An 18,660-nucleotide genomic window follows, 5' to 3' on the forward strand; every position below is an offset into this window, starting at 1 on the left:
TACTAAAAGCGTCTGTTAATTTTGTTGGAGGCACTTAGGTGCCTTGGAACTATTGTTATTATCACACTGCAAAGCTCATACTCTGCACCCTGTTATGTAAAGGTGGTGTTCTGCTGAGCATCGCTGTACACAGAAGAAAGAAAACTATGGAAAAGGAAGAAGGATGCCGGGTACAAGGATCATAAACCGGTCCAGACATCTTCAGTTGATTCCTTGGCTGACTTACAGTGCTATTAAAAGCCAAGTCCGTGCTTTCTCTTCTGTGAAGCTGCCGAGGACTGGCATGTCAGGACTATCTGTTATAAAACAGGGCCTTCCTTATTCAGGTGGCTATTCCACATGTATATTCCCACTGCAGGTGGGCAAGGCTGGAGAACTTTTCCACTCTGGTGTTATCCGTGAGGGGCTAAGCTCTCTGCCACTGTTTTTTATGCCTGATGAGGGGCTGTCTGGGCAAAGGATGCCTGGCACCATTTTTATTCCTTTCATGGAGATGTAGTGTTCTGAGCTGTGGGATTTTCCAGGTGTGCTACATAATATTTCACTAACCCTTGTCACTTCTCCAGAAGTTCTTCACCTGAGCAAAAACTGCAAGAATTAGTTTTTATCTGCTGGTGGGCATAGGAGATGTCTTTATTATCTCAGAGAGGAACACATTTTCAGCTAATATCCCACCTGCCTGTTTTAAGCCGAGACTGAAAAGTCATTGGGAGTTTACCTTTCAAAACAGGCTGGTCTAGAAGCCCATAAAGGTCTTCTCATATCTGGTTTCATTCATGTCAGATTTGTTGGTTCCATCCTCAACAACAGAGAAAAAAAATCTGTCACCAACAGATCAAGTGCTATTCTCAGTTTGTCTACAGCAAACCCTTCTCTCCCTTCTTTTTTTACCTGACTGTGGTAGAGATCTAGTCTTTCAGGACATACATTTACTGTGGCAGTTCATTAGACAAGCAGAGGATGATGCCTGAGCACTGGTGGATCTAGTGAAAGCCACGGCAATGCTGCAAAGTTGTCCCTGCCATCAGCCTGGGCCCAGCCCATTGCTTCTTTGTTCCCCAGGAATGTGTGCTGGAGCCAGGGCGCTAGTTGCCTCACCTCTCAGCACCAGTGGAGCTGCCTGGCTTCTGCTGGTTTCTGGCATGCAAACAAGGCTTTGTGGGAGGAAAAAGAGAGCAGGGGTGGCATCTTAGGTTACTTCTGTACTGCTGCCTAAAACAAGGGCAGAGACATAGGCTGTCTGCTCCACATTACGTAGCAAATGTCTCCACTTGGTCCCATGTGGTGCCATCATATGATCATTTTGTGTTCTTCCAGTTTCAAGTGTTGGCAGCAGTCTGGGGAGGGCTGTTTTGTAGCTGTTTTCATAGCGTGAAGCTGCAGGGATGTGTTGCATGGGCCGGGGTGTGTTGTGAAGGCCTGTGAAAGTGCTTGAGGGTGCAAAGCTTGGTGGAGTAGCATTGGAGGGTTTTGCCAAGGGAGGGAATCTGACCTCCTGCCGTCTCCTCCATGCCAAGAGACAAGTTGAGAAGGCCCTTTAGGAATCGCTACCCCTGAGCTTTGTATGATGTTTGTCTTGATGTATGGGCTTTGCCAGGCACTGAACATGTGTTTAATTAGAGCAGATGATCAGTGATCCCTTCCTAAGACTTGCTTATTTTGCATCATAACCTTTGTGATGGCTCTAGTCATGTTGCTTATCCCAAGGGACACTGCTTTCCTTATGGTCCTTCTCAGCTTCCTTACACACTGTGGTGCCGCTGTGTTGGGGGTGATGTTAGGGTGCCCCAGCTACAGTGAGGAAACAGGAGGCAGATGTACACCACCTTATTATTCTTCCCTCTGGTAGTCATCCTGTCATCAGACGCTTCTGGTTGGTTGCACATCTTTTTCCTCTTACACCGTGAAAAAACATTTATCTGAGCCCAACGGTCCTTCTGCAATCTGCATTAAGGCACAGCAGCTCTCTTGGCAGCTCTCTGACAAGCCTGGTGAATCTTCAGCGTCAGCTGACCCTGTCTTAGTTTCTGCTGTGTACTGGGGAGTTATTCTGGGGTCAGCTAACCAACATTTTTGATGCCTTGTCATCCTTTTTCCTGGAGAATTCACAGGAGGCATCATGTCTAGGATTGTGAGCATCTCTGCACATTCCTGGGGAGGAGTTCTGAACAAGAAGAGGTTATATGTGAAGCTCCTGGATGGTCTGAGAGAAGAGTACTTTCTTCTTAATTTTGTTGTAAGTTTAGGTTTGTGAAATGTAGTACTCAGTCTACTTTACATGAATTGAGGCGCTTGGACAAGTTATCCTGTCCCGGGTTCTTCCATACTGATTTCAGGTAGTGTTTTCTTTCAGTCTCTGCTGATTCCAGGTGTCCCAGAAGGGACTGTTAAACACAGTAGTCACACGGTCTGTATTGCCAGCATGCCCTGTTCAGAAGAGACAATCTCCTGACTCCAGAGGTTTTGCAAAGACTTGCGGTCTGAAGATCCCTCTCTGCTTTGGCCCTCAGCCATTGAGTTTCTCTGCTCCTTCAGAGGTGTAGCGGTGTAGCATTTTTATTTCTGATCCAAAAAGGAATTTGCCAGTTTATACTGTTTCTCAGAGGAGCCCGTTCCCAAGAAACTTCTACAGACCAAACCTTTCTGATAGCCCAAGTGGGTGGATTGTTTCCCTCACTATGCAACATCAGTGAGCCTGCCAGAGTTGTTGAGATAGGCAGGTATAAAGTGACTTTGCTGACACTGGGGAGAGGTGTTTTGCATGGCTGTATGGCAAGAAGATCTGTCCATGCCTTCACTATACGCTTCTTCATTTCTGAAACCTTGAGGGCTGCTGCAGCGTTCTGTAGAGCATTTCTACCATTGGTCTGTACCTGAAGGTCCTCTCCAAGTAATAGTGCAGTAGTAACGACTCGTGATGTGAATATGTACACAAGTTGTCACTTGAAACAGAACCTTTTTTTGGCAAGTTAGCAAAGTCTTTGAGACATAATCCAAATGTGTGTTTGCCTCCCATCCTCATCAGTGTCCTTCAAGGCTTTTAAACCTCTGGGAGATGGAGCGTGCCCTCTCCCAGTGCTGGGGCAGGAAACGTCTGGCTCTAAGCAGTGTTGTGATATGGGCACCTGAAAGTCAAATATCTCAACAGCGCCAGCTAAAGAAGCTGTTTCAGCAACCACTTTGCCATGCAGTCCTTTAAAAGAGCTGCTCACCAGGGATGACATATCCCCAGCTACTGAGTAAAATCTTCCTTGCTTTGAGTAAAAGCATAATTTCTTTCCAAACAGAGGATGCAGAACTGGCTCCTTAACTTCTGTAGCCTACAGACTGGGGTAGCTTTTTCCTTTCGTTTGCATTTTAGGAGGGAAAAGGATGATCCTCACTGGTCTCATGTAGTGCCTTATGCTGTTTTTTTATTTGTCAGATATCTGTCTTGTGCATTTCCACTTGAAGTCAAGGTGATTTCTTCCTAAAAATATAGCTAGTATCTTTGTTTTCACAACATCATTGGCTTTACCAACACAGCTAGCATCTTCATGGCATTAGAGAGCAGCATTTATCACTGTTCTGTACTAGTTGTTTAAATGGTTATGGGGGTTTCTTTTGGCATTGATCGCATTGGAGAAGCATGGATACTTTTGGCAATTTAAGTCCTGTGGCTCTTTCAAAGCTTGACATGTTCTCAGCTTCAGCACATCCCATCACAGAGTGAGAGGCGGGGTTTAATCTATCATTTAAAACTCAAGACTGAAACAGCCCGTTGAAGTAGCAGAGCTGAACAAAAATCTTGCTGAATCCTTGCAACACCGCATGTCCCAGTTCCTTATTGTGCTCCTAAAACATGCTTCTGAGTAACCTGTATGTTTTAAGTCTCATAAACTTACTGACATTTAAGGTTCTTTGATTTATTTTTCACTTTTCCACTTACTGTAGCTGACTTTACTGAGATTGTGGGAGTGTGCATGACAAGCAGATTTAAAAGCAGAAGAAGTGCATGTTCATAAAGCAGATAACTCCATCCTGAGCCTCTTTTCCAGTGGAGGGTTTGGATGCTTAAAGAAAGCATAATTTGGTTGAGAAGGTGATGTGATAAATCAGAGGTAAAAAGCCTGTGAAGGACTGTTGAATGCAGTAATACAAATACAGTCTCCGTCTCAGGATGTTTCTCAAAGCTGGAAGATACACGAGAAGTATCTCAACATGCCTTAGAGTGTGTCTGAGAGGTCACCGCCAGAGGCAGGATGCTGGGTTAGAGCATCTGTCTGGTGCAGCACAGCTGTCCTGGTTTGGCTTTTCATTATTGTACTCTCCTGTCACAGGCATCTAATATTGATGATGTCCTGAGCCACCACACAAGCTTCCTGGATAACTGCTTGAAGGACTGCATGCTAACCAACCCGGAGCTGCTGAAGATTTTCTCTAAGCTGATGTCTGTCTGCGTCATGTTCACAAACTGCATGCAGGTGTGTACAGCCTCCCCATATTGACTGTTTTGGGTGCCTGCCAGCTATGACAGTCCCCTTTTTCAACTTGACCCCTCTTGTCCTCGATGCCTGTGGAAGAACCTCTGTTCCTCCCGCCAGCAGGCTTTATAGCTTGGCTGCTCAGACTCTCATCCTTCCTCCCAAATGGTTTCTGTGGCTTCTTCTGCCACAAAATTCTTTATGCTTTTCATTTTCAGTCTTGGGATCAGGTTCGTATGAACTGAATTACCTCTCTTCAGCTAGTCCTGCAGCAGAATTTGAGGTGTAAGTTGCAGGGCTCTGTAGTTTTTAGCATGTTCTTTTGAGGGTCAGGCGAGGACTGGTGATTGGACCCATGGAGATTGATCTCCATGGGCACACTCTTGCCAGTGTCTCAGGGAGCCTGTAGTTTAAAAAAACCCACCACCTTCCTTTGGGTTTAGGGAGCTTTGTGTATTAACATTGTAAATTTAATCTCGGAGTTAGTTTCCATGGGACTTGGGTAGCTGCAGGGCTAGCAGAACTGAGTCAGCCTCATGCTTTGCCATAGTTGAAAAAATGGGATCTAACCATTTCCCCAACCCTCTGCTCCTCCAAGAGGTTCACACAGAGCATGAAGCTGGATAATGAGATGGACCGGCTCACCTTAGAGCATGGCACAATGCTGGGCCCGCCAACAGAGGAGGAGCGTGCTGAAGAGACTGCAAAGAAGAAGCTAACTAACAAGGTGGGACACGGGATGGACAGCTGGGTCCTTTCCTCTGTGAATACTGCCTGGCTTGCAGTCTGGTCAGAGTGGCTGTCCTACCTCTTGCAGATAGACCTTTCTAGTTTCTAGAGCACCTCTGGCCCTAAAAGCAGAATCTTTCTGGAATTGTGGGCATTTTTGAGCACAGTGTGATGGTGTTCTCAAAGTCTGCTTTGAAGACCCTGTCTCCCACGGCAGTCCCTGCGCTTGTTTTTAAGTTCTTATTTGTATTTTCAGCCATGCAGTAGATACCCACAGACAGGCTTTCTGCAAATCAAGAGCTTTCTTATTTACAGATCTAGCATTTTGTGATGGATGAGCCAATAAATCATCAGGTGTGACTTTGCAGCCCATCCCTTTCGTATCTGGGGGGTTTGGCTTGTCCACATTTCTCTATCTGTATGCACACATACTAAGTGGTTTGTTCAGCATGCTTTGTGGTTAGCAGGCTGCCTCCTGTCCCGCTGAAATCCCCTCTCTGGCCCACAACCAGTAGAGTCCATCACACTGCAAGGCAATCAGAGTGCTCCAGAGGTTACAACACTCACTTCCTGCTTACTGGCTATTCCCCCTGCTTGAAAATAATTAACGACAGCATATATTTGAGGATAGCTCTACCTGGAACTACCCGGATAGGTACAGCAAGGTTTTTAACCACCTGGCATTTGTTTTGAAGGATTTATTTTAGTGGCTGAGCGACTGTTAAGTTTTACAGCAGTATTTTTGAGCAGGTTAGGAAGTAGGGAAGGAATAATTGCATCGTTTTGGCAAGTGTGAATCAGCAAACACGTGGGGCCGCTATGCTTTTGTCTTGATAGCTTTTAGCAGAGCATGCCGACAACCTCCACCTGACGTCTGGCTTTGAAGCAACGATCAACAAGTTTGATAGCAATTTCTCAACACATCTGCTGGACCTCTTGGACAAACTGAGCGTTTACAGCACCAATGACTGTGAGCACAGCATGCTCAACATCATCTACAGGTGAGCCAGTAGTTCTCTCTCTGTAACTTCCCCTTCTGTGGTTCCCAGATTCAGCTCAGGAAGACTAATTGCTGTTTATAACTGCGCATGTCTGCCCCATTAATAAAAACATGGAAATCACAAGAAATATTGCTTTGCATTTCAACCCAAGGCTTTAAAAAAAAACGCGTTCCTTTGAATTATGTGAAATTTGTGTATTGCTGTTGTAAAGGTAATGCAAGTGTTAGTTTTCCTGAGGATTGTCTCACTGTGTAGACAATGACTAAGCTGATTCCTGAATACAGCATAAGTATTCCAAGTTGAGAAAACTGTGCAAGGGACTGATCATAAGTGGCTATTCTGTTTAAAGTTCACATCTTGTATTTATTTAAATAAGCGTCCCTTCATGTGTTTTTATTGTGGCCTCACCCATATTTACTAACTTCGTAGAAATCAAAATTCCTCCAGCAATACCTAAAAGTAAGGTACACAAGATAAACTGCAGGAAGAAAAAGAGAGAGAGAAAAAGGAGATCTAATATTTGCTGCTAGGTTTGTAACCTCTGTGTTCCTTTTTCAATAAAATGAGATGCACAGGGCCTTCTTTGGAAGGGTCAACATTTGTTTTGTAATCCATATTAGCATTGCTGGGCTTTTTAAGGTCTATGTTATAGATCGGTGTAGCATAGAGGGACCTGTCCTGGTATTTCTAGATTTGAAGAACCACAGATAATGCTAAAGGAGCGTTACCCTGCGTTGAGCACGTGTGCTGTGCAAGCAGAATGCTTCTCACTCTAATCCTGCTACCAGGGCTTTAGGAGCAAACCAGAAATAACTGCAACTATGGACTTTGCTGCTGTGAGCAGCTGTTAGTGTTTGTGGCTGGAATGTGTTTTTCAAGAGTTAAGCACCCATGAAACCCAGCAGCCTGCAGATTGGAAATGTTCAGCTGAGGCATGCGTATAACCACAGAATAAGAAGGCAAGCGAGGGTCATCTCTTAATTCAAAGAGCTGACATCTCTTAATTCAAGGAGTCACCTTGGTGGGAGTCACATGTAAGACCTGCTGGTCAGCAGCTGCCTCACACCTGGCAAAGACTCTGACACTTCAGAAATGCTGCGTGCAGACTGTTGGGCACATGAGAAAACCCATTAATTTTTACAGTGACTTATTTTTTTTCCAGTGAAGAGGCAGGATGTGTATTGTGTGTAGGCATAATTTTAAGAGGCTGGGATTTTCATGAATATAAAATATTTCAACGCTAACACTTTTTTAAGTGCTTGTTCCATGTTTGTAAGCCTGATAGACACATTTGTACTGTTATGGTGTGCATGAGCCTACAACACTTGAGACTTACCTTCTTTGTCATTGCTGTCAGCTGGGAAAAGAAAACAAAACCATCCTAAACATCCATTAGTTTCTTCCTGTTGTCTGTAAGCCGGTGTGTAGCCTTATTTTTGCGTGTAAGTGATTGTCAACAGCTTTTACAGGACTAGCCAGAAATGAAGGTCTTTTTTAGGCATTGATTGTTTCCTTTCATCTTTTTCTGAGGAAAGCCCTTGGTTTACCAATGAGTACTCCCTACTTTTACAAATGTTTCTCATCTGAAGTTGTAATGCTTTTCAATGGTAGATATGCTAGAATCAGTTGTTGGTTGTGTAATTTTGTTCATAAATGTGCCTGATAACTGGTTAGTCCCATGTTTTCTTTTTCCCCTTGGTGGGGGTTTCGTACCCTAAGCCCTTTAATATTTAGTGCAGAAGAGAGTAGATCCTTATTTAGTTCTTTTTAACCACATAGGACTAAAAGGTACTTTGAGCTTTCTCCTAACTGTGCTTTATCCTCTGTTTTGTGTTGGTTTATTTAAGTGTAGTCTTATTGCTCCTCTGCTTTGGTCTTTGTGAACTGTGCTTTTTGTTGGTCATTTGCATCCTTTGACTCAATCTTCAGGAAAACCATAAGAATATTAACCTGCAACCATTATGTTCTGTTCGCTGCCCTTCCGTACCAGTTGTCTTTTATGGCTGGCTGATAACCCTTACACCTCTGTTGAGATGTGCTACAGCTGAAAACAGAGAGAGAAAAGGTTGCAGGAATGTTTTTTTGAAGTAGGTTGTGCCCTGCTCATGCAGTTCTTGAAGCTTCCATTTTCCTTTTCTAACAGCGTCTGACAGGGCTGTCCAGGATTCCTGGTACCAACCTTTGCAAACACTGTTTTGTGAAGTATTCCGGCAGGAGACTGAGCTTCCAGTTGTCCTTTACTTCCAAGAACTTCTTGACCAGCAGCTACCATACATTTGCACAGCCCCTGGCTTCCTGTGTTAGCATCTGCTGCTCTATCTCAGATGTGGTCATGCAGCTGAGACCAAGGTTGAACACTAAAACCTGTCATCCCTGTCACCATGGGGGCTTCCAGGAGTGGAGTCTAGCCCACCAGCTCCCACAGCACTGCAGAGAATTACATGTCTTCTTCCTTGTAGGGTGGTATTCCTTATTTAAGGACAGGGATACTCATAGGCATCTGAAGGGAAATGCAGTCCCACAAAGCTGCTTGCTGCTCTGAACTCTTCTGCTTCCATTCCCTGGCAGGGTCGGAGCTTATCTTCCTGCCACCAGAACTGCCCCTGTTGGTTGCTACTCAGTCCCTGAAATGGGAAGGTAGGTGAGGATCCCTTCTCCACAGTCCTAATAACTGATTCACTCCATTTCTGAAGTGACCAGAGTCTGAGGTCTACTTCTTATCTTGGAAATTCTTCAAAGGCTTTTTTTATGGCTGTGAGTGGAGGCCCCAGCTATACAAGTGGTTGCGGTTCTTTTCAGGACTAACCAGGACAGCTAAGTCTCTGCAAATCCATTCAGGAATTGACAACGCAGCTTATCAAGGCCTTCTGGACGTTTTCTGTCAACCTTCATCTGCCTGGGCATCGCTGTTTCTCATCATCGGACTGTTGGAGATTGCAGGCAGGATCCATCTTGATAAAGGAGGCAGAGCTGGAGCACTGAGGAGTAAATTCTAATTGACAGGCCAAAGGGATTAAGCTCTTCCGCTCCCCTCGCTGCCTTCCCTCCTAGTTGTCACACTAGCATACAGAGTCAAGCTAGATTCAGGGATCGAGACCACAAGAAGTTGAGTCACCCAGGCAAGAACATTTATTCCTCAGTGCTCTGGCTCTGTCTGCTTTATCAAGCGCTTACATTTTTATCACTACCAGTACAAGTTCTAACAGACAGGCTTTTTTATGATGCTCCATCCAGGAGATCTTAATGGCAACTAATTCCATGATCCAGCCACTTGGACGTTGTTGCAGGTTGCTCAGGGCACGGCCAACACTGTGCTGAAGACCAAGTTGCCTGCTCTTTTAATAGAAGACCATCACGACCCCACCAGTCCTTCAGTCTTGCAAAGAACATGTGGATATTGTCCCTTTGGTGGGATCACCCAACTCAGTCCAAGGCTGGAGTTGGTTCTCAGCTTACTCAGGCAGTCAACAATGTCAAGTCCTTGACCAGTCTTTACATCATGCAACAGCAGAAGTCCTGCAGCCTTCCATCACACTTTATCATGTGTGATGCCAGACACCGATGTAAGGCCTTTTCTGGTTCAGGTGGTGTCCTCCTTCTGGCACTGCTCCTACACTTAGCATCAGACGTTCACCTCTCTTATCACTGCCTCCCCACCCTTGTGTCAACATCTACCAGGACGGTGGGACAACCTGATGCTGCACCACAGGTACTGGCTGTGTATTTCGTTCGATTGTGGCTCCATGGTGGCATGGCTAGGAACTATCTTCCACCAGATGCCTTTGTGTTTCACAGACCGCACACAAGTGTTAACTGTGTCAGGAGGTGGGTGACTCCTGAGCTGTGGAAGCTCTCGAGCCAATTCTTCCAAATACAGAGAGGTTGATTTTTGCAACGAGTACTTCCTGCTTCAGGAGAAAGGAGAAGTATGCTGATTCAGGCTGGTTGTGATAAACCAAAACGCTTCCGTTTTAGCAATTTGCATTGAGAATGTTGACCTAAGCTCGCAACCAGCTGTTCAGAAGAGGGTCTGAGTTCTTTGCCCCCTGCTATTTCCATGCCCCAGTTCTGTTCAAGGGCTGCAGAGGAAATACTGGGTCTTTATGCCATCAGGACTGTCATCGCTATCAAGTCCCCTGTTTGGACTGTCTGGGACCACGTGAGTCTTCACCAAGATGTTGGCCATAACTGGACCTTTACTGGCAGACCAGATGTCCCCATTTCATAGAATGGTTTAGGTTGGAAAGGACCTTGAAGATCATCGAGTTCCAACCCCCCTGCCATAGGCAGGGACACCTCCCACCAGACCAGGTTGCCCAAAGCCACATCCAGCCTGGCCTTGAACACCTCCAGGGATGGGGCCTCAACAACCTCTCTGGGCAACCTGTTCCAGTGCCTGATCACCCTCAAAGTGAAAAATTTCTTCCTAATGTTTAATCTGAACCTGCCCTCTTCCAGTTTAAAGCCATTCCCCCTCGTCCTACCACTACGTGCCCTAGTAAAAAGTCCTTCCCCAGCTCTCCTGTAGGCCCCCTTTAGGTACTGGAAAGCTGCAATAAGATCTCCCCGGAGCCTTCTCTTCTCCAGGCTGAACAGCCCCAACTCTTTCAGCCTCTCCTCATAGGAGAGGTGCTCCAGCCCTCGGATCATCCTCGTGGCTCTCCTGGATGCGCTCCAACAGGTCCATGTCCTTTTATGTTGGGGACTCCAGAGCTGGATGCAGTACTCCAGGTGGGGTCTCACGAGAGTGGAGTAGAGGGGCAGAATCACCTCCCTCGCCCTGCTGGCCACACTTCTTCTGATGCAGCCCAGGATATGGTTGGCCTTCTGGGCTGCGACCGCACATTGCTGGCTCATGTTGAGCTTCTCGTCAATCAACACCTCCAGGTTCTTCTCCTCAGGGCTGCTCTCCAGCCATTCCCCGCCCAGCCTGTATTTGTGCTTGGGATTGCCCCGACCCAGATGTAGGACCTTGCACTTGGCCTTGTTGAACTGCATGAGGTTGGCTTGGGCCCACCTCTGCAGCCTGTCCAGGTCCCTCTGGATGGCATCCCTCCCCTGCAGCGTGTCTACCTCGCCACACAGCTTGCTATCATTGGCAAACTGAGAGTGCTCTCAACACCACTGTCTATGTCGCCGACAAAGATGTTCAACAGAAATACTGCATGTTAACAGGCTATGCAACAGAACGTGTCTTTCCGTTTCTACGGGCCGCTCAGTAACGTTTAAAGAGCGGAAGTCCCACGATGAATGCCCAGACGTGACATTCAGCTCTCATTCAGTCTGTAGAGATTATTGGATCGAGTCCTGGACTCTATGGCAACAGGAACCCCAGCACCAGAGCGGAGACGGTTGCCATCTGAAATAAGATATTTGACAGAGAGATGGAAGAGCTGATAAGACATAGGGGGCTTTTCTTATAAAGGATAACCTTTTTATATGACTGCTTTTCAAAGGTGGTAGTCAACATGTAAGATAAGTAACAAAATATCCCTTTTCTTCATCATTGTGGTACTGTGGTTTTATTTATATGATCCTGGTTACTATTTATTCAGTTTACAGTACTGAGTAACTGAGGCACCAGCATTTGTAGCACCAAACGACACAAGATGGAGACCCAGAGGGTTTTCTTCAAAGCAGGGAAGCTCACACGTGACTCAGATCTTCAGCGTGCTGCAGTCCTGCTCGGGTGCCTTGTCTCCACCAGTAGCAGTGCTGACAGAGGGCTGGCAACTGCAGAAAACCTCCAGAGCCACACCTTCACATACCAGTCGTGAAAAGGAGAAGAATGACAGCACAGAGGACTTAGTCAGAAGGATTACTTAATTTGGAATACTTAGAAATCGTACCCATCAAGTGCCGTTAGCATTCATCAGATATCCTTCCTTTACCAGTTTGGAGGAAACAACAATGACTGAGCTTAGAGTAAGAGCAGTAGGACATATGAAGTGATGCAAACCCCAGTGAATAAAACTTCCAGCCACAAACTAATAAACTGAAGTGTAGGCAGAGTTTGAGGAAGCACCGCGCAGATTCTTAAGAGATAGTTGTCAAAGATCATTTCACCCTAAAAACAGCTGAAAGGGAAGCAAATCCAAATCTGCAATTCAAAAAGTTTGGAATAAAGCAACTTTAGGAATGGAACAGAGCCTCAAAGCGAGGATATAAATGAGTTTGGTAAATCTGCCCACTGCAGTGTCAGGTTTCCTTTCGTTAAAGGATGAAAGAGATGTAAGCTTTTCAACCAGGAGAGAGCAACAGATAAATTCCATCTGTCGAGGCTCTGTTTTCCGCCGTCACCAAAAAATGTCAAGGAACAATTTGTTGCCGTTTGCGTGAGGTTGTTAAGCAACATGAAACTCAAATATTGTGCCCATTCATTTAGTATTGGAGCAACTCAATTTGAGAAATGAAGAGGGTAACTTTTGTGTGATTCACGGGCCTGTAGTGACTATCGCTTACACTGAGGGCGCGTGTTTTTAAGAGCTGCATGTGTCTTAGTTGGCTTTGTAGTGCAGAGATCTGCCTAAGGAAAGTCACAGCAGGCCAGGAGCTGGGTGGTTTTGTGGCATCGTTTTTGGTTTATCAAGGAAACAGGATATCGCTGATGTTGCCTGCTTTGGAGAGGCATTTAAGACTATCAGCAATACTTGCGATTTTGGCTGAGCATCTTCCGACCGGTTACTCAACTTCTTGAATCGTGAATCTGGTTTGAAGCATGCTGGTGTCAGTGAGGAGGTGGTGGTAATGGAAACTCCAACATTTCATGGTAGCCACGGTGGACAAATATGGTGGATTTCACGTGGGGATAAATATTGGGGTTCAACGGTGGTGGTTAAGGAGTGGTCGGAACTGGCCAGGAAGGTGTGGAGCCCTCACCCCTGACGTCTTGTCCCCACGTGACACCTGTGGTCCGGCTGTGACTCCGGAGAGGAAGCTATTAGCCATTGGTCCTTTCCGATGTATTTTATACACCTGTAAAGAACAGGTGAAATTTACCCTGTTGTGAAGGGACGAGCACAGCAGAGGTGTCACCGACAACGCCTGTGGCACAGTGCAGATGTCCCTGTCTCGCTCTGAACAAGCTGCTGTGTCTACCCAGCCCAGGGCAGTCCCAATGCAGGGATGGCAGGTCCAGAGCTCACTGCGTGGTGGCCTGGTTCAGCTGATGCCCTGGGAGATGTTTCTCCTCCAGGGGCTGTGGCTGGGTAAGAGCAAGGCTGTTGCTCAGCAGGGTGGACACGGGGAGCACGGCTGCTCGAGAGGTCCATGCTGCGGTGCAAGACCCCGTGCTGCACAAGCAAGTGTCCTTCACTTCTTCCTGCGGTGAGACTTGCTTTGCTTTGCTTCGCACCCCTCATTTCAACTGACTTTGTCTTAAAATTCGCCTGACTGTCTATACACCACCACCTTGGGCATTTTTCCACAACTGAGATTTGGAGAAGAAAGACGGAAATTCTCCAAATTTACAGAATGGCATCTGCAAAGATGACAGGTGTAGGAAATGGAGAGAATGGTTGGACTTGATGATCTTAAAGGTCTGTTCCAACCTAGACAATTCTATGAGTCCATGTTTTTTTGGATCCCCTTGCTGCCTTTGAGCCCTCCGCCCAGCACATGTGCTGCGGCACTTGCCACACCGAGCTCTCGGGAGGGGGGCCTTTGGCAGCACGTTTGGCGTGCTGTGTGCCGGTGTCTTGGGCGCCGTTGAGCCAGCGGGCTGCCGAAAACATCTGCATTTTCCCTCTTGCAGGTTGGACTTCAACGGGTTCTACACCGAGCGCTTGGAGCACATGTCTGCCGAGCGCAGCCAGAAGGCGGCTCCCCTGCTTCCCCGCCGGGCCATACCTGCCCAGTGAAGCCCTTTCAGCCATCGCCTCTTCTCCTCCAGCAGAGAACCGGACACTCGTTCACTTTGAGCTAAGAGTTCTCAACCCTCTACATTCACAGCGTGAGCTGGAAGCGAACCATACGGGTCGTCCCAGAGAGACGGGGGGAACGTTCAGTCTCCTGAAATGTATGTAATGGATTTTCTCTTCTAAGACACTTTTGTTAAGTCCTTCTTTTTTTTTTTTTTACTACGTTGTAAAATTATGTATTTGTGTGTTGTAAAATAAATTTAAAAATAAATAAAAATCAGGGTTTATTTTTTACTGTTAACACGGTGCAAATTAGTCTTAGGTAACTAAATTTTAGTCAGCTCACAGAGATCTGGCTCTGCTGCCTTGTGGCATTATTTTGGCGGGGGGGGGGGGGGGGAGAGCCTAACTGGGGGGTTGCTGGAATGAAGCTGACCAGCTGCTCAAACCGATGAGATGGGGTTCACAGCTGATGAGCAGGAGGGTGATATTCATATCGTACCGGCCGAGTCCTCAGCGGAGGACTTTCAGGACGTCTTGCAGAGTCGTGCAGCTGTAAAAATTGCTTGAGCCAGTTTGGAAGGGGGTGTGGTGGAAGGTGGAAGAGAAGCGTCTCCCAGGAACAAGTGGTAACCAAGATGCGTGCCAGAGACCCAGAGGCCTCAGCGGCAAGTGTGTGAAGCTGGGGAGATATGGAAGGGCTGAGTGACCTGCCCTTTCTCTCCCTCAACTCCTCCGTTGCAAAGACCTAGGGCACATTAGAGAAAAGAACCAGGTTCTCTTTGCTTTGGTGGCCTCCAGCTTGGCAGAGGGAGGAAGACCCAAGGAGAGGATGGAGACCACCGGTCCTGGGTCTAGATGATTGAATTCCTGACTGAGACGACAAGCCAGCATCATCTGGCTCTTCAGGTAAAGGACTTGTGCAGTTCATGGGGAAGGGAAGGTTTCCTGTTCCCACCACTGAGGTGGCCTCTCAGTGCAGGGAGACTTGGAGACATTGACCTGCCGTTTCCATGAAGTTTCTGTGGATCTACAGATGTTAGGGCTTGTCCCTTGAGCTCAGGGTGGAGAGGCAGAGAGGGGCCCAGGTCCCTGGAAGAACCTGCTCGTCTCTCGGTGCCCAACATCTCAGGCTTGAGAGGCTCCCCTGGCACCTCACCCTGTCACCATTGAGGTCGCACATTTTTTACACCAACGAGCAGCGTGATGGCTGTTGCAGGAAAAAAAATAATCTTTGTTTACGGGATTTCAATTAAATCACGATCGAAGCCGTGTATGGATTAATAGCATGTGACTACCCAGCAAGCGTTGCGTCTCAGACAAAGCCATAGATACTTCTGAAATGTTCATTTTTAAAATCAACACCAAATTTCTAAGCGTCCCTCTGTGACTAATCCCAAGAAGTCCCACTCACACGTGCAGAGGGTTATGTGCACCCCTCTTGCAGCATTTTTTTTTTTTTTTGGTGGGGAGGGAAAGGCACCCCTCTCCTGGGAGGGGGATTCCCCTCTTTGTGCACCCTCTTCTGTGGGCGACGGGGACACTCCACCTCTACAGGATCCTCTGCTGCTCCCTGCCAACCCACAGGTCCTCACCTGGGTGAGAAAAGCCTCCAGGAGGTCACCTACACCCCGGGGCTGGGTTGTCCCCCCCAGCTTTGTTGCAACCTGTACTGACAGCCCGCTAGCTGAATGTGCACCCCCCCCCTCGCTGCGCCCATCCTGGGCAGAGGCGGTGATGCTGGTGAGGCGGTATCACGCCAGCCTTGGATTCCTGCTGTTCACACAGGACCCCGTTGACAGGCAACTTCAGTCACCCAAAAAACTGTGGCCTGCATGGGGATGCCCAGTTATCTGAGCAGTTATTTGAAAGGCTTGGGGGTGCTCTGCTTAGTGGTGCAGAGTCTAGTTGGAGGTCTGTAACCAGTGGTGTTCCCCAGGGGTCAGTACTGGGTCCAGTCCTGTTTAATATATTCATCAATGACCTGAATGAGGGGATAGAGTGTACCCTCAGCAAGTTTGGTGGCCACAAAAAACTGGGAGGAGTGGCTGACACGCCAGAAGGCTGTGCCGCCATACAGCATGACCTGGACAGGCTGGAGAGTTGAGCAGAGAGGAACCTAGTGAAGTTCAACCAGGGCAAGTGTAGGGTACTGCATCTGGGGAGGAATAACCCCCTGCAGCAGTACAGGTTGGGGGCTGACCTGCTGGAGAGCAGCTCTGGAAAGGGACCTGGGAGTCCTGGGGGACAACAGGATGCCCACGAGCCAGCAATGTGCGCTGGCGGCCAAGAAGGGCAATGGCATCCTGGGGTGCATCAAGAAGAGTGTGGCCAGCAGGTCGAGGGAGGTCATCCTCCCCCTCTGCTCTGCCCTGGTGAGGCCACATCTGGAGTACTGTGTCCAGTTCTGGGCTCCCCGGGTCAAGAAGGACAGGGAACTTCTGGAGAGGGTCCAGCGAAGGGCTACGGAGATGATGAGGGGACTGGAGCATCTTTTTTTATGAGGAAAGGCTGAGGGACGTGGGGCTTTTTAGTGTGGAGAAGAGAAGACCGAGGGGGGATCTTACCAATACTTATAAACCCTTCAAGGGAGGGTGCCGGGGGGATGGGAACAGTCTCTTTTCAGTGGTGCCCAGTGACAGGACAAGAGGAAATGGGCACAAACTTGACCACAGGCAGTTCCATCTGAACCTGAGGAAGAACTTCTCTCCTGTGCGGGCGGCAGAGCACTGGCACAGCTGCCCGGGGGGGGGGGGGGGGGGGGGGGAGACTCCCACTCTGGAGCCATTCCAAACCTGCCTGGACATGTCCTGTGCCACTGCTGGAGGTGCCCCTGCTCTGGCAGGGGGTGGGACTGGGGGAGCTCCAGAGGGCCCTTCCGACCCTGACTGGTCTGTGAGTCTGTGAACGGGTTTCCCCATGGATCTACCCACTCCCCTCTGAGAAGGCACCTTGGCACCGTACCACCAGCCCCAAGCAGGAGGTGGATGTGTGTCTTCTCCCCTCACCAGAAGCCAGGAAGTGCCAGCAGAAGGGCAACAAAAGGTCCTGAACCCAGCAGCCCCACTTCCAATGGCACAGCAGTTGGGTACCTCCTTGCACGGAGTCACAGTTTGGCTACTTTGAGTCTCCCTGGCAAGCCTGTGCTTCGTAGACCATGGATTGGTCAGTAGCTCCTTCAAGGCCAGCTCAGCTCTCCACACCTTGCAAGGATTACCGTTGTGGTGGTGGGAGCTCTGGGGAGCAAGAGGGAAGACACTGGCACAGTGCTTGGCTATGGTGGTTTCTGTGCCATTTTGGAGGAAGCTTGGCCCTGGTGACAGAGCTCTGTGCCAGCCAGATTTGGTGTCCGATCCCCTCTTTCATTAAATGTGGCATTTCCTGGCTGGTCCTGGCCCAAACCACCAAGAAATGTAAAAAAAAATCAGTTTGCAGGAGAGGATTCTCCCTTCTCAAGTTGCCACATGGGGAAGACAAGGGGCTGTGGGTTGCACTGGGAGACATTTCATCTCAACCTGAGGCATACGTTACAGTGAGAACAATTTCTTGCTGGAGAAAAAACCTCCCCAGGGTCACGGTGGAGTCCCCATTGCTGGAGAGCTTCAAGATGTGACCTGGACAGGGTGCGAGATAGCCTCATCCAGGCTCACTTCCCCAAGACAGGTCAGACCAGATGATCTTCAGAGGTGCCTTCCAACCTGGGACATTCTGTGGAGAAAGGGGAGACAGCAGTCAGCTCTGCAGCAGAGCAGAGAGCTCAGGGTGCAGTGCACCTCCCAGCTCATCCCCACATGGTGATCCCAGCGCCTCCGATCCTTTGGGATCCAGGAGGGTCCCAAGTGCCCCACTGATATGCCCTGATGGCCCACGGTCCCCCTGACAGCTCAGCCCCTCATGGTGTCCCCAGCCCCTCCATCATCACAATGTCCCACTGACACCCCCCAAATGCCACTTGGACCCACCACGCCCCAATACCACACGCACACCCTCTGATACCCCACAAACCCTCCCCCATGCCCCACAGACCCTCCCCAATGTCTCACAGACACCCCCCAATGCCACAACAGAAACCCCACAATGCCCGGTGGACAGTCCTCAAGGCGCTGTGGACCCCCCTCAATGCCCCATGGACCCTCCCCAATGGCTCACAACCCCCCCGATCCCCACAGACCCTCCCCAATGGCTCACAAACACCCCCTGATACCCCACAGACCCTCCCTAATGCCCCATGGACACCCCCTGATGCCCCACGGACCTTCTCCCATGCCCCACGGACTCTCCCCAATGCCTCACAGACACCCCAAGATGTCCGGTGGACAGTCCTCAGGGCCCTGTGGACCCCCCTCAATGCCCCACAGACCCTCCCCAAGGGCTCACAAACACCCCCTGATACCCCACAGACCCTCCCTAATGCCCCATGGACACCCCCTGATGCCCCACAGCCCCTCTCTCATGCCCCATGGACCCTCCCCAATGACCCACGGACTCTCCCCAATGCCTCACATGATGTCCAGTGGACAGTCCTCAGGGCCCTGTGGACCCCCCTCAATGTCTCACGGACCCTCCCTAATGGCTCACAACCCCCCCGATCCCCCACAGACCCTCCAT

At 48.7% G+C, this 18,660-nt stretch overlaps 1 protein-coding gene across 1 annotated transcript in view; it reads left to right on the top strand.

Moving 5' to 3' along the window:
- TUBGCP2 (tubulin gamma complex component 2) overlaps window positions 1–14,323 on the top strand; it is a 38,808-nt gene extending 24,485 nt beyond the window's left edge. The window contains exons 15-18 of the mRNA XM_082486734.1: window positions 4,320–4,463; window positions 5,062–5,190; window positions 6,030–6,193; window positions 13,947–14,323. Of these exons, the coding sequence (XP_082342860.1) occupies window positions 4,320–4,463; window positions 5,062–5,190; window positions 6,030–6,193; window positions 13,947–14,052 (543 nt within the window). The 3' untranslated portion in view covers window positions 14,053–14,323. The remainder of the gene's footprint in view (window positions 1–4,319; window positions 4,464–5,061; window positions 5,191–6,029; window positions 6,194–13,946) is intronic.
- Window positions 14,324–18,660: the final 4,337 nt, after the last annotated feature.

The sequence above is a fragment of the Vanellus vanellus genome (genome assembly GCF_965231255.1).
Source record: "Vanellus vanellus genome assembly, chromosome: 7".
NCBI lineage: Eukaryota > Metazoa > Chordata > Aves > Charadriiformes > Charadriidae > Vanellus > Vanellus vanellus.